Source organism: Solea senegalensis, linkage group LG6 (assembly GCF_019176455.1).
Source record: "Solea senegalensis isolate Sse05_10M linkage group LG6, IFAPA_SoseM_1, whole genome shotgun sequence".
Taxonomy (NCBI): domain Eukaryota; kingdom Metazoa; phylum Chordata; class Actinopteri; order Pleuronectiformes; family Soleidae; genus Solea; species Solea senegalensis.
Window position 1 is genome coordinate 9,845,036 of NC_058026.1, and position 15,757 is coordinate 9,860,792.

General features: G+C 39.8%; 2 protein-coding genes across 2 annotated transcripts; both read right to left on the minus strand.

The window, feature by feature from the left end:
• Nucleotides 1-4,263: 4,263 nt before the first annotated feature.
• Nucleotides 4,264-9,400, minus strand: LOC122771631 (sialic acid synthase-like). The gene is made up of 6 exons (XM_044029302.1): nucleotides 9,139-9,400; nucleotides 7,906-8,121; nucleotides 7,240-7,339; nucleotides 6,515-6,669; nucleotides 6,016-6,282; nucleotides 4,264-5,386 (listed from the first exon to the last, which is right to left on the minus strand). The coding sequence occupies exons 1-6, from the start codon at nucleotides 9,268-9,270 to the stop codon at nucleotides 5,177-5,179; spliced, it is 1,080 nt and encodes a 359-aa protein (XP_043885237.1). The 5' UTR covers nucleotides 9,271-9,400; the 3' UTR covers nucleotides 4,264-5,176.
• A 332-nt stretch (nucleotides 9,401-9,732) lies between these two features.
• LOC122770577 (sialic acid synthase-like) lies at nucleotides 9,733-15,435 on the minus strand. The gene is made up of 6 exons (XM_044027515.1): nucleotides 15,240-15,435; nucleotides 14,943-15,158; nucleotides 14,724-14,823; nucleotides 13,823-13,977; nucleotides 11,649-11,915; nucleotides 9,733-10,647 (listed from the first exon to the last, which is right to left on the minus strand). The coding sequence occupies exons 1-6, from the start codon at nucleotides 15,369-15,371 to the stop codon at nucleotides 10,462-10,464; spliced, it is 1,056 nt and encodes a 351-aa protein (XP_043883450.1). The 5' UTR covers nucleotides 15,372-15,435; the 3' UTR covers nucleotides 9,733-10,461.
• Nucleotides 15,436-15,757: the final 322 nt, after the last annotated feature.

The window sequence follows — 15,757 nt, forward strand, 5'->3', positions numbered from 1 at the left end:
TCCCCCCCCTCGTGAGCTTTTCTAGTCTTGATGAGCTGCTTTACACCACAGTTTTGCTATTCACACGCTGGGTTTAACACGACATGGGTTTAAGTGTCAAGGACACATATAGACGAGCAGAGCCAGGAATTTAACCCACAACCTTCCCGCTGAAAAATAACTTGCCCTACCACCGAGCTACCATGGCTCAATCCTTACTTCTAGTACATTTACACTTCTTTAGTACATTTTATATCAGAAAATTACATTTGATACTTAAGTACAGTAAACGTCATATACTTAAAGACTTTTACTTAAGTAATATTATAAAAAAGAGAGTCATTTTCTGGTATCCCTTTTAGGTACTTTATACAAGACTGCCCACATGTCTGTAATTGGCTTTGAGCACAACACCTGCTCTTAAAGGACAATCCTGCATCCTTCACATATAGCACAACAGCAAAGCCTACTGACACATGCTAATCTGGACCCTCGCACAGGCAGCACACCGAGACGCTCAAGTGCAGAATCACAGTATAGTGTGTGTTAGGAAGGCCTTTAGGAGACGACCTCCTCCTCCTCTTTTTCACCAAAAGAGTCAAATTAATAAGGAAACGAAAAACACATCTCCCCCTCTTGCCCAGAGACTCAAGTTTGCCAAATAGTTTAAGGATCCAATCCCACATGAACCAAAAGACTAATGTTCCTTATGAATTACAGTACTGTGCAAAATCTCAGGCCGTCTGTAGATTTGTTATTTTTTTAGCAAAGCTATAATGACCATGTTGTCGAATGACTTGTCACTTTATTGGAACACATCCAGAAACAACAGGAAACACGTATGCAGTTTTAAAATGACCACTTCTCCACAGGTTAACGTGTCAAGCATGTTGTTCCCTATTCTGTTGTGAATAGGGAACAACATTTGAGCTCATTGTCACGATGTGGCTGAAGCTTTCAGTTCTCATGGGCTTCCATATGTTCCTCCCATTAAGGAGGTGCTATGTGTATGACAGTTGGATTGGTATGCTGTGACTGTCATTGAGTTCAACTCATACAACGTGTGTGTGTGTGTGTGTGTGTGTGCGTATGTGTGTAATGCTCAAGCATGTCTTGAATAAACCTGGCACAATAGAGCACAGGTTTTACCAGTAACATTAATAAGGGTTTAAGAGAGTCAGGGCGATGCTGTCAGGGCGGGTCACCCTAAATGATTGACACGTTAACCTGTGGAGAAGTGGTCATTTTAAAACTGCATACATGTTTCCTGTCGTTTCTGGATGTGTTCCAATAAAGTGACAAGTCATTCGACTACATGGTCATTATAGCTTTCAGTCACAACTGTCAGTCACAGCATACCATCCAACTGTCATACACATAGCACCTCCTTAATGGGAGGAACATATGAAAGCACATGAGAACTGAAAGCTTCAGCCACGTCACAATGAGCTCAAATGTTGTTCCCTATTCTGTTGTGTACCTCTGTGTATATAGGAGAGAATAGAAATGTAAAATAAATTGCATTTCAATAGGGTTCTACGCACTTTGTGCTTGAACCCTAATGAATATTCTTTCAAATAAATCATCAAATAAAACAGTTTTTTAAGTATCGTATAATTATAGTAAAATATATTTGATATTTTTTCAATTAATTATTTAATTAATCAATTAAGAAAAAAGTATTAATATAAACTTTGGCAGCTGGTGACACATTCCCTGCTGGGAACCAGCTTTTGTTTCTCACTTCCTACTGTTCTTATCCAGTTAAACAAGGGCATACTTAATGGACTGGACTGCTATCCTTCGCTCACACGCAAAAAAAGTTGCTCTTAGAGGCTTACAGTCGCTCTCTTTCATCACCCAGCCGTGACTATGTCGGAGGAGTAACACTGAAAATCTTGCTCAAATAAAAGTCAGGTTTCATGATTTCTCTGGCTGTATGTTGGTTAACTTAAGATTGTCATAACGTAGGATTACATGTCAAGGCCACAGCTTGAGGTCACGCCTGGTTCAGAGCAGAGGTGTTTGACCACAGTACACAGATTCTTTTTAGGCCATCGCTGCTAGATTATCGGCTATGTAAAGTCCTGACAAGGCTAAACTTGTTACACAAGCAACCAAGTTAACCTCTTTTCAGGTAGGCGGAGGAACATCGCCTGCAGAAGCTGAAATACAAATAAGTCTCTTGGCATGCAGAAGGAAAACCTCACTTGACCTTCGGTAGATGTTTCAGGTTAGTCCATTTTACACTTGGGGGCTATCTCAGCTGACATAGGGCGATGGGCACATAGAGACAAACAACCATCCACTCACATTCCAAACAAAAATAAATACGAGTGTGGTCCAGTAAGAGGTGACTTTATATGGATTTACAATGCACTTATTTCAGTAAGCTGTAAAGTTTGTTATTTTTTTGCGTTCATTTGAGTGTCATTTTTTACTGGCAATGAAAAGTGAAAGAGATTCCCGTTGGTCTGTGAAGCTGAGATCAGCGGCAGCTTATGGACTTAAAGCTCCTGCCTGAAATAGCTGCTAAGTTATACATGATTTAGAGAGAAACCCTTCATCTATGAGCAGGGAGAGCCCACGCCCCCAATCCTGTACACCTATCAGCCACACCCAGGATACAGTTTTCTCCAAACATTTTTGCACAAAATATGGAAAATTTGGCCCAATTTTCTCAAAACCTTGAACACAAACTGAAAGTGGAACATGTTAAAATCAATATTATATACTTAATATATAATAAACGCAAACGCACGGTGTTTGTAGATGAACAAAATTGACAAAATCATGCAATTTGCGGCCAAAGATTTGCAAAACTATGATTTACACAAATATTTGAGTGAGACCAATGGAAGTGTGTTTAGACTGCAGCAGCTTAGAGTCGTGTTGTTATGTGAGTTCACAGAATTCTGTGCACGGTAACATTTTGGCGCGTATAAAATGGCACATTTCGACAGATCCGCCCTCTATGACACCTGAATAGAGGAAAGAGAACGCTCTCATGCCTTGAGGTGAGAATTGATAAACCTTTTTAACAGGTTAAGTCTCAAAGTTTAGTTTAGACGTCAAAGGGGCCGTCATGATGAAGTCCACTCTGTTGCAGCTACTTCACTCACAATCTGCTTATGTTTCAAAAACAGTAGCTTACATTTCAAGTGTAAAATAGAAACTGTGGGCCCACTATTGAATCATTAATCCCAACACATTACAGACAGTTAATCGTCATAGCTGAGACAGCAGGTGTAGAAGGATATGAGTTCTACACAGTCCCACCTCTTCATCCATGACACTGGAGGCCACAGACAGACAACTTTGCATAATCTTGGTAAAATCCTCTGCCTTTTAAATGCAGAGAGGACTACAACTGCATGTCATTGAATGGGATGTTAAATAGTCAACCACATAATTAAAACAAATAAGAGAGGGCATGGGTGTGTGTGTGTGTTTGTCAAGTCTTGGGAGAATGAGGGTAAACTTCCACAGTGGCGAACTTGTTTTTCCTGCTTTGAACTCACGCTGATAAAAGGTTGACTCTCCAATCCAGTCAGTCGTGATATGAACAAGTGAGGAGCAGCTCCATCTAGAGATCAAATCAACACAACTCCAGTGAGTTAGAGTCAAACTGAGACTTGAAGGAAGAAGAATGTAGCACGAAACTAGAGCTGCACATTATGATAAAAAATATAAATTCTAATACTATTACTTTGGCAGATGGCACTAATCATTTTTTGGGTTTGAACTGTAATTTCCACAAAATCAAATCAAATGATCGGAGATAAAAAGACAATTTCCCATGTTTTGCAGCATTGTAAAAGGTCATGGAAATGATCAATATGGATATTGCACTAAATTGTATTGCAATTAGGATTATTTTATTCTGGATTAAGTGCACAGCCAGTAGTTATGAGGCAGGATTAAAAAAAACACAAAAAAAACTCAAAATGTCCAACAAGGAAACATGTAGTCTACATCTTATAACATTTATGTTTAGATTCTAACTAAGACTTTTAAGAGAGGATGAAAAAGAACTGCTAAGAAAGAAGTCTTCTCAAATCCGAGTTGCATGCTGAACATAGAGTTGCAACAACCTTTTGTTGTCAGGCACAAGTGCCAAGAGCAATTTTTGATAGCATACACTAGGCAATGAATTGTGGTACAATAAACAATATTGACAGAGAGAAATGTTGAACTCTAAAAATCCAGCCACGACAACGAGTGTACCTCTCTACATGCTTCACAGCTGTCAAACACCAAAGCAAAATTGCACGGAGACTTTGGCAAAGCTGATATTTTTATTTGAAGGCTTCACCTTTTCAGATCATTGTAGATGTTTCAACAGAGTCCAAACAAATTTCAACAAGTAAATGTTATAACTCTCTTATGACCATCATGATAATCAGGATACCTGGATTTATTTCGATTTTTTTGGCTGTGGAATTATCAAGATAACTTCAACTTTCAATCAAATATCTGGCAGCTATTCAACCGTTTAGGAATTACGGTACCGAGAAGCTGACGTCACAAACGTGCGACGTGCTGGTGAATGTTGTCGGGGATTGGGCGGTCGCTGCTGAAGTCCTACCGTAATGACAAGCATTTGGGGGTACACATGCCAAATTGTAGCAGAAGGGGTTAATTTTTGGCACCAGAACAAAGACAGAAGTCATTCAGGTTAATAACACACACACAAAAAAAAGGTTTGAACAGCTGCATAAATACAAAACCTGCCATATTTAGTCACAGAAATGGCACTGTCGATCTTAACAGCTCCTTAAGTACAAAGGAAATTACTCCGACCTCTGAACAAACAGGCACTTTGATTATCAGAGCCATGTGATAAAATGACCAGTAGCAGTAGCGCTTATCTACAAGCTGAAAGATAAGCTACAGAGCTACTTGCAAGATAATGACATGGTTTTAAGTACCATTAAGGCAACTTTGAGGAGCCACAGCTATATCCACACTATTAGACTTTAATTACAATTAATGTCCAATTACAGTAGATCACCTTTTACTGACTGCCCGTCCATGATCTGAAAGTCAGGAATGTCAGCAACAAAATAAAATTATCATCAAAGTTCCACGAATGTCATGATTGGTGCCTTTAGAATTATCCTCAGGGGAAACTTTTCCCCTTGCCTCTCAAATTAAGTGCCTATGTTTTTTTTCCCCTGCCTGTCTCAAACAAACCTCAGCATTTAGCCCTTTTTCCATAACTGTCCACTACTGCCGGCACGACGCTCTCATCCTCCTCCACGTCCTCCGTCACAGTCTTACCAACCAGCTGGAAAATGTCCTCAGCTGCAACGCCCATGGGCTCGGCCACTTTCACTGTCAACATGTCTAGAGACAGGACAGTTCCCTTGGGGATCTTCACTTTGGCTACCACCGATTTACCCAACTGGTGGGGGGGGAGAAATGACAGTGTTATTGATCTAAAAGCACAAACTTAACGATACACTGTGTAAAAATGTACAATTTAAGGCATAAAATAACCATGATATGTCTTTAGAGATCGTTCATGTTTATGTCATACGATAACACAGTGAGATGGGTGAGCAAAAAAAAGTGTCCGCATTGGAGATGCAAAATGTAGATGAAAGTGGAGAGGTATGTTGGTTGCTCTAAGCCCCTCCACCTGTTGCCGACATGTGAAAATTAACTAAATAGGCTTATTTATAAAAATAAAACATAATGTGGGACAGTTTTGGATATGTATGGGTATACGCATGAACACAGTTTAGCTCCTCTTTTCTGTCTTTCGGAAACTGTCTGGCAACCATCGACAGCCTTGGTTGGAATTCCCAACCATTGGTTTCTTGAATTTGGATATACATGTATATACATATACATATATATATATATATATATATATATATATACATATACATATATATATATATGAATATATATATATATACACATATATATATGTACTGTATATATATGTACTTTTTTTTAGTAATGTAAAAACCATATTTAACTCTTGTGATTGTTCGTATATTCATTTGAAGAAAGAGTATATGTCACCTTATCGTGGCATGGCTTTTCGCAGGGTAACATCTGCTTGACGCCGTTACCCATTGCCCTCTCCACGAGCCGGATAGAGCGGACCAGCTCAGTCAGCTCAGACGGCTCCAGTGAGGCTTCATGGTCACTTCCCTTCCACGTCTTGTTCAAGGTTATGTGGCGCTCGATGACCTTTGCTCCAAGAGCCACAGCGGCCACAGAAATATGAATCCCAGACTCGTGGCCGGAATAACCAATGGGAATATCAGGAAATTCCTTCTGGTATTCCTGTTTTGAGTAAATAAGTGATGATAAATGTTATGTGTCATAATGCTTGTATGTCAGAATCAGCTTCTAGCTACAGTTAATAATGTTAATAACGTAGGGTTATTAACATTAAGTGAAAAACACTTTAATGAAAAATTTCTAAAAAAACGACTCTAACACAAAGAGCAATTTAAAGATTAAATATTTGCAAGATGACTCACATGGGAGGAGAAACCTGTTCTACTCATCTTACCTTGATCACGCTGAGGTTGACGTCTTCAGCTTCCAGTGGGTAGGCGCTGGTGCACTGCAGGATTGCAAAGTTCTGGTTGTGTTCTTTCACAGTCTTGTAGACTCGGCGCATTGTATCCATGGACTGCATCCCACTGGACACGACCATGGGACGTCCTGAGACACACAAACACAAAGGCAACAAGTTGATTGTTACAACGCAGCACTTTTCTTACCTTCAGAGCTGCAGCAATTCATAAAGTCATGTCAATGCAAAGCAAATCTCTGCTTATAATCAACACAAGTCTTTTTTTTTTATAAAGTAATTGATCTGGTTCGAATTGTCCAAATTTCCTCATGTTGTCCAGATAGTCCACTTCCGCATTGCAACCACTTGTGTGTGAATCCAGTTTCCACAGAGAAGACATTCAGAGAATATTCATCCACACCCAGAACAAAAGTTTTATTACCAAGCAGCATGCAATTATGTACACATAAATTTTTTTGACAGACAGATAAATCAATTATTAAAACGATCATTAGTTTTAGCCCTAATGAAAAATAAAGTTGATATTTATAGACTTCCTCGCAAAGTTCTGTCAAAGTTTGCCCCTTAATGGCTAACTGCAAATGTTGTCCTACTCCCTGGGCCTCACTTTTCACTTTTTTTAAATACAGTCTATGTATAAAATACATCCACATCATTCACGTGTTTATGACTGTGAATAATGACCAGGCGATGCTCACCCTTCTTGGCAGTCTTCTCCAGGTACGGAAAGTTGTTGGTGTCTCCCGATCCCACTTTGAAGAAAGGCACATTGAGCTCATGGAGAAACTCCACTGCCATCTAAAGTCAGAGAAGATTGTGGTTAAAGCCGTAGTGCATAACCTTTCAAATATAAAGGAATGTCTGTTACATTCACCTTTGTCAAATTGGTTGTTTTTTGTTTTGCTTTCATGTCAGTGACACATTTTATGTCATGACGGAGAAAGCAAGGCAAGAAGCACAGAGTTAAAGTAAAGCTTCATACAGCAGCACTACGAAAACACTAAGAAGCACATATTTTTTAGAATGATTTTAGCTTCACGTATAAGATTTCCTGATATTGAAAATACATGCTCCAGCAACAGTGCTCCCATCAACTGATTACGTGTGTGCATGTGCCAAGGATGCAGTCTGGACAAGTAAAACTATGGTAAAATACAGGTAAACAACACATAACTTACTAAAGTACTGTAGGATTAACTCTGCCGCTCAGCTTCTGTCACTTTTTCTCTCTATCCGTGTGTAAGTTGTTGTAATTACTCAGAGATACCACAAGGGGCAATAGTGGTTCTGCACTGGAGCTTTAAACTCACACTTATAAACCTGAGCTTGACCGAAACATCATGAAGCCTCTCCATCCTTCTTACCTCATCCATGCCTGAGGCTGTGAAGAAGATCCCCACCTCCTCGGCATATTTCTGCAGCTCCCTGTACTGCTCATGGCTGAACTCCAGGTGGCGCTTGTGTTCACCATACGTTTTTCCCCAAGAGTGCTTGGAAGTGTAGGGCCGCGCCAAGGCTTGCTTGTTAAATTTATGCTCCAATTCACTCTTCTGAAATTTGGCACAGTCAGCCCCACAGTCCTGTGAAGGTGGATATACTGTACAGTAAGTGGGGGCCGAAAAACGGAGATGAAGCATGGAAATAATTTATGGGTCAATTAATGGGTCGTCCAGAGCAGTCATTCCCAGAGACTGGGGAACAGGAAACATGAAACTGTGATTTATTTTGAAAAATAAAAAATAAAAAATAATAATCAATCAATCAATTGGAAAATTGTTGTGAATAAATAGAGAAATCTTGCACTTTTAGCTTTTCATGGACGTTTCGTTTTGTTCAGTTAGACAGTTAGATATTGTGACGTATCGCGACATGATTGTCTTGCAATATATTGATTATCACAGAGCCATATCGTGATATTATTGGTATCGTGGACCATTTATAGCATATCGTGGGTTACTCACTATGTGATTCCCAACCCTAATTTTTAGAATGGTTATATTATTGGACTGTCAGATATCAAATCAAAATACAGTTGGGAGCAGGGCCGGCTCTTGGCATAGGCGATATAGGCGGTCGCCTAGAGCGCCATCTGCTGGAGGGGCGCCGCGAGGCGACTAGTGACTAGTATACAGTCACTTTTGAGCGCGACACACACACTCGTGGACACACACACACACAATCTCGCCTAGGGCACAAAATTAGGTAGAGCCGGCCCTGGTTGGGAGGAATGAACAAAAACATGTCATGTACAGGAGCTTTACTACAACTACACCAGCATGGTAGGGTTATTCTGTGGCATGTATATATTTAAAAAACAAATTCCACTTTATAATATTCTACAATATGGTTCAATATCAACATCCTTTACAAAAAAAGTCAATTTACAATCACATTACAATTAATATAAAAAAAATTCAAAGGTACACAAGGACACTGTAGCTGTGTATAATATCATATTCAAATATAAATTGCACTTTTTAAAGTGAATTTTACAAAATGAGACGTTGTGTCCTGTGTGCTCGCTGTTTAAGATAAAAACATGCTGAAAGAGGGAAACAAGTATCTCGATGCGTCGTCTTTCAGTGTGGTTATATTACCTTTGCCATTTTGATCATTTTCTTGGCAATCTCAATGTCTCCCTGGTGGTTTTGCCCTATTTCCGCTATGATGAAGCACGGATGGTTGCCGCCGATCATTCTACCGGGACACAGCTCAAACTTTAAAGGCATTTTGTTGATGAGATTAATAAAGACCGAGGAACGACCAGAGAAAGTAAGTATTTAACACACGACTGGACGGAAGAGGGAGTCAGCTGTACGTCTGAGGAGGGGGAAAAGCGACCGGAACAGTCAGAGAGCTGCACATCCTGTACGTGAGACAGCACTTCCGCTTTTGTAGTTCAACGTAAAAGCAGACGTGGTTATTTTGACGTCTTTCTGATTAATATTTTCATTATTCTCTCTTTTCGGTTGCTCTTTATGTTTCCATATTATTCTATATACATAATTATGAATAACAAATACATAATATATTATAATTTCGTATAAAAACGCGAAAACATGTCAGTAAATGGGCTTGAAAACCAAGTTAATATCTGAACGACATCATGAGTTATTATTCTGTGATAAACTGTTGAACATGAACTGTTGCTCAGGCAGGACAGCAAAAATGATGTAGGACTAGAATAGAGAGTTGTTTAAAAAGTCAGACTTTTTATTTGCAAAGTTACACAGAAAAGTGATAAGTTTTTTGGAATTAATTGTAAATTTCCCCAAAAATCTGTATACATATTTAGGCACAGTTGATAATAAAGAGAAGATTTATTACCATTGCTCAATGTTATGAATAAAGAAAACAGTGGTGAAAATGCAAATTTACATCACAAGCCACCTTTTTTGTTTTTTTGCACAAACGTGTTTCTGTGCAAGCTATCATGTTTACACAGAACAAAACTCAAAGCAGTCATTCAACTAGTAGTTAGTTTTTTAAGATTATTATTTTGAATGCAGAAGATAGAGAAGCATACAGCATTATGTTGATTATATGGGCTTTAATTGTAATTGTGTTTGCCCACTTGCAACTGTTATAAGATGAGTCGGAAACAGACCTTTTAACATGACACCCCATAATCAAACTGCTTTTAACTATCGTTTCACACCAGCACACCATCTGATAGTAAACAGCATCACATGGGGTCATTTTTGCCTTTCTTTAACAGTACTGAAACTGTTGTCTTTATCTTTATCAAACCCTTTGTCTGCAGAGTGTCACACAGACCCTTTCTCTCTACGGTGTGTCTCTCTCTGGTGACACACTGCCAGATTGCCTGTTTATCTTCTACCTGACCACTCTTTCGCCCTCATTCTTTGTCCTTCTATTTCCCTGTCCGTCTGTCTCTCCGAATCATGGTGGAGGATCTGTTATTCTATCATGTCGGCCAAAATGCTGTCGTCCCCCTCCACATCCACTTTAAGCTTTTTGCCCACCAGCTGCTGCATATTCTCAGGAGCGATGCCCTTTGGCTCGCCAACCTTCACAGCAAACATGTCCAGGCTCAGCACCTCGCCTTTACTGATGGCGTTTTTGGCCACCACTGACTTGCCCAACTGGAAAGAAAAAGGAGAAGACACTTGACAGATTAATAAACCTGACAGACAGCAAAATAAATGACGTTTAGCTTGTGAAGCAAGTTGATACATGGCAAATTGATAATTACTTAATGTATTTGTGACTTTCCTGAACTAACATGATGGCACTGCAGAAAACAACAGCATCAAAGCAATCTATGAAAGGTTAAAAACCATAGACAGTTTGCCCTGTGGCTTTGCTGGATGAGCACAACCTAAACGTAATAATTGATTGAATAGCCATCAAGGGGGCGACTCTGCTAGTTGCAAAAAGATGTATGTTTGAAAGGAAATTCATGGGAAAATAAGTCTACTTCTCACTTGATCAGTGAACATTTTCCTGAAAAATCAATGGTCTTTCAATGGTCTTTTCAATCGCTTGTTTCATGGTCTACCTTAAAGGCACATGGTGTCAACTTTGTAAATGATGTTCCCAGTTAGAGAAAAACAGATGATAAGGCACATTTGACTTGACACCAGTGTGATTGACATCCAATAAGAGACTGGTTTCAGGCGACGTCCACAAATTTCTGGTTGTAAAACTTCGACATGGGGTTGGGGCAAATTCCCAGTCTTGAGGCTTCGAAACAGGAAAGGATCATGTGTTACGATCAAGTGGCAGATGTCATCTGCAACACACCTTGTGGACGATACCAGCTGTCAATCAGTCTGTTGTCCACTCATTCTGCGTGTGCTATACTTAATAGTCTATTTTCATCTCAACAGGAATTTGTTTTATTTGTCCTGAAACTAAACTTTTGATTGAGGCCATTAAATCCTCTGTTTCCTATAGACTTCCATTCACAACATGCTTCTTTTTGCAACCACTGGTGGCTATTCAATATTCTTACTTCCAGATTGACTTCACCCAGCAAACCAGAACACTTATAGGTATATGTTCTGTGTTTGTTTTCTGTTTTTTTTTCATATGAGAGACTAACTGGGGGAAAATGTTTGACACTGACTCAAACCAAACCAACCTTATCATGGCATGTCTTCTCACAGGGCAGCATCTGCTTTACAGGCGTTCCCATTGCTGTCTCCACCAGCCGGATGGCTCGGACCATCTCTGCCAGCTCAGATGGGTCCAGAGATGCAGCATGGTCATTCCCCTTCCCGGTCTTATCCAGGGTCACATGGCGTTCAACAACCTTTGCTCCCATCGCCACTGCAGCCACTGAGATATAGATCCCTTGCTCATGTCCAGAATATCCAATAGGAACATCTGGGAATTCCTTTTGGTATTCCTTGAAAAAAAAGTGAAAGGGCACAAGTTTGCCACGTGTATACTGTTTGTTATCTTTTCTTTTCTTTCTTTTAAAATGTGTATGTGAATTATCAGTAATACAAGCGTTGCTGTTTTAATAATTATTATTTATAATAAAATGATTAAAGTTTGAATGATTCATGGACGAACTTGAGACAAGGGTGGGAAATTTACCTTGCAGGCTTCTCAGAGACAACATGACAAAAGATAAAATCACCACTCCCACATGGTGTCACTGGCTAAAAAAAATCCTGACACAAAGACACACACACAAAGAAAAGTAGACAGTTTGATAGTTTGATAACCCAACATACAAATATGCTCTTCCTCCTCCAAAGTTTGCTGAGAGTGTCTGATGAGGGAGGGAGGGGGGCATGTTGGCTGAGACAGCAGTTTCCAGTTTAACTGGTCTTCATGGGCATTCACCAAACTGAAGTGGAATAAAATAAACATTCATCATCATACCAAAGTATGATTAAATGTCCTAAACTGCTGCACTGTCGACCTGTCCTGGTAAGGGAATCTGTTAATCCTGTGGTATCAACCTCTAGAGCTTTTTATTTAGTTCCTTCTATTTCTGCTTTTAGTATGAGATTTTTTTTAATGGTTATGCAGACAACAAGAAGATGTATATAAAATACTTTCATACACATGCCCATGTGTTAAAGACATCAACTTCAGTGAGGGAGAAAAGTTCCATTTCAAATTGAAAATGTACTGTAACTTCACTGAGTGACAGGTCACAAAGATAAGATAAAAGTGTAAATACTTTTCTGAATCTCATACATGTACGACAAGGAACGAATGTTTAACATTCTCAATTCAAAAATGCCCCAGTCTGTGGAAAGTTATGGCATCTCAGCTTCCTCATGACAGCTAACTGAAACTGAATTGTGTGTTTATGGAACAAACTGAAATTGTAGTGAAAATGTACTTATGGCCTTTTTCCACTATACGGTCCCTCACCTCGCCTCGCCACGCCACGGCACAGCACGGTTTAGGTTGCTTTTCCACTACAAAATTAGTACCTACTCAATGTGGGCGGAGTCATCACTGCACGGCCGAATGAAACTGCCGTCACTTCGTTTCACACGCGACACACACAAACGAGTGACTAGTGACTTGAAAAGCAGTTGTGCAGTTAAGTGTAACTGAATCCTTAGAATCAGATAATTCAAACTATGTGTTCAGTACTTCCTCCATGACGGGAGCACAGACTCTGTCTGACACAGTCACTGGACTGAAATACAGTGGCAGGGTTTGTGATGCCACAAACCGGTCTCACCGGTCGCGATCAGCAGTGCTGTAGTAAAATACACCAGACTCCTCTGTTAAATATTGAGATTTTATAGTATTGTTAACCTTTCCTGCTTGTGTCTCCTGACCGTGGTCGGGGAACGCAGGGGAGATCTATATTCTCCAGGGCCGGAGTTAGCATTCCTTTCCGGGGTTAACTCCCGATTAGAATATTATATATCCTATTATAAAAACTATTATAACCTTCTTCACTGAAGCAGACATTGAGTTTTAAGTTATCCACGAGAGATTGAAAGCATTCTCAAATGGGAGGAAGCACACCTTTGATGCAGGGCCAGTGTATATTAAAGGTTAAAATGTGTCATCTCTGGAGTACAACAGGGATTAGTAAGGGTCTCTGAGACATGTGAATGGTACTAGATTCTGAAAAACACATTACATTTGACTGCTATACATTCACGTTTGATGTCACAACATCTGTCGAGCAGCGTCACACAAGCGCTTGAAACCTTGTCACGTTTACACACAAAGTGGAACGACAGGTCGCCGACTCTAACACAAAGAGCAATTTAAAGATTAGACATTTGCATAATGACTCACATGTGAGGAGACACCTGTTCCTCATCTTACCTTGATCACGCAGAGGTTGACGTCTTTGGGATCCAGTGGATAGGCGCTGGTGCACTGCAGCAGAGTGAAGTTCTTGTTGTGCTCCTTCACGGTGTTGTAGACTCGCCGGATCGTCTCCATGGACTGCATCCCAGTGGACACCACCATGGGACGTCCTGACACAGAGACAAAGTAAAGAGGGCGATGTGATGTGTCATAGTATTCACACACACATATATATGTGTCATCACTTTTTAAGCTTGGCCATTACATAAAGTATCATTTGAATGACCATAATGCGATTAACAGTACTATCGAAGATAGAGAGCAACTCTCAGTGTCATATTTTGTACAACTCCACCCATGACTCACAAAATATTTACCCATTCATTCCGCACGCAGTTATCAAGGGGCATATCATCTTATTTTTTTAAGCAGTGTTAACCTGGACATGGAGCTTTTCTTGTCAGCTGTGTTTGTCTGTTTTATTTATTGGTTTATTTGACATGGCAAGAGTTAGTGAAAAGACCCATTTTCATCTGTAGTCATAGGCCTGATGTTGCAATAATCTCCATTAAAAAAAAAATCTGAGGATGTAGCCAAGGAAGAAAAAAAAAATGAATCCATATAGAAATTTGGATTAGGATTTCTGTTGTTCACTGCAAGGTAAACAACAGTGTATTGTGCTTTTTTTTGGCACTTGTTATCTGTTTTCCGGACCACACCTAGCAATGCAAATAGGTGTAGCCTTAAAAAATAATAATAGCACATCAAGCTTAGTTTAAAGAAAGAAGAAGGCTGTGGAGAATCAATTTACAGCTCAGTCATCAGAGATTAAAAAAAAACAAAACAAAACAAACACAATGAAACTTATGACAGTTGTCATACAGTTTTCAGCGTAGTATGCCACACCATTGTGTACCTTTTTTGGCAGTTCTCTCCAGATACGGGAAGTTGTTAGCGTCGCAGGAGGCAACTTTGATGAAAGGCACATCCAGCTCATGGAGGAACTCCATAGCCATCTGTGGAAATGAATGTCAGTATAGAGCACATAAACTACAGACGGTGTATTCTGCTATGTCAAAGTATCGTTAGGTTAAATAAAGTCCTTTTTCACTACATTCATGAAAACATGTGTTACCTCATCCATTCCAGAGGCCGTCAAGAAGATGCCAGTTTCTGTCGCATACTTCTTCAGCTCCCTGTACTGATCGTGGCTGAACTCCAAGTGGCGCTTGTGGTCACCGTAGGTTTTGCCCCAGGAGTGCACTGAGTTGTAAGGACGATTCAAAGCTTGCTTGCTGAATTTATACTCTAACTCACTTTTCTGAAACTTAGCACAGTCAGCACCACAATCCTGCAGTGACAGAGGAGAGGAGATTACATTTGACAGCACAAATCAACATACATATTTTTACAGAAACCTTCTTTAAATTACCTTTGCCATCTTGATCATTTTTTTTGCAATCTCTATGTCACCCTGGTGGTTTTGCCCAATTTCAGCAATGATGAAGCAGGGATGGTTACCCCCGATCATTCTACCAGGACACAGCTCAAACTGCAGAGGCATCTTTGCTCGTGGAGAAGTGACGAGTGACGGCAAACAGTCTTGTAGGTCTCACAGTGTGAAATGTGAGCACTTTTAAAGTGAGCTTCCCTTAGGTTGAGAAGGTGGAACAGTTAAAAGGGTTCCACCTCCCTCTCTCTCCTGACACTGGACCAATGACAAGGTTTAAAGAGCTGACGAAAGACAGACAGATTTGCATGCTTTTTTATAATGAATGTGTTTGTTGCATTATATGTGTACAGGATGTGGAAAACATGATACCTTGTTGTACCTAATGACAAGTGTGCACAATTTAGACAATAGAGCTTCATATGACTACCCAGATAAGTGATGGCATTAATGTTCTATAAAATGGACCAAAATTATAAAGATGAAGCTGTTTAAAAGTC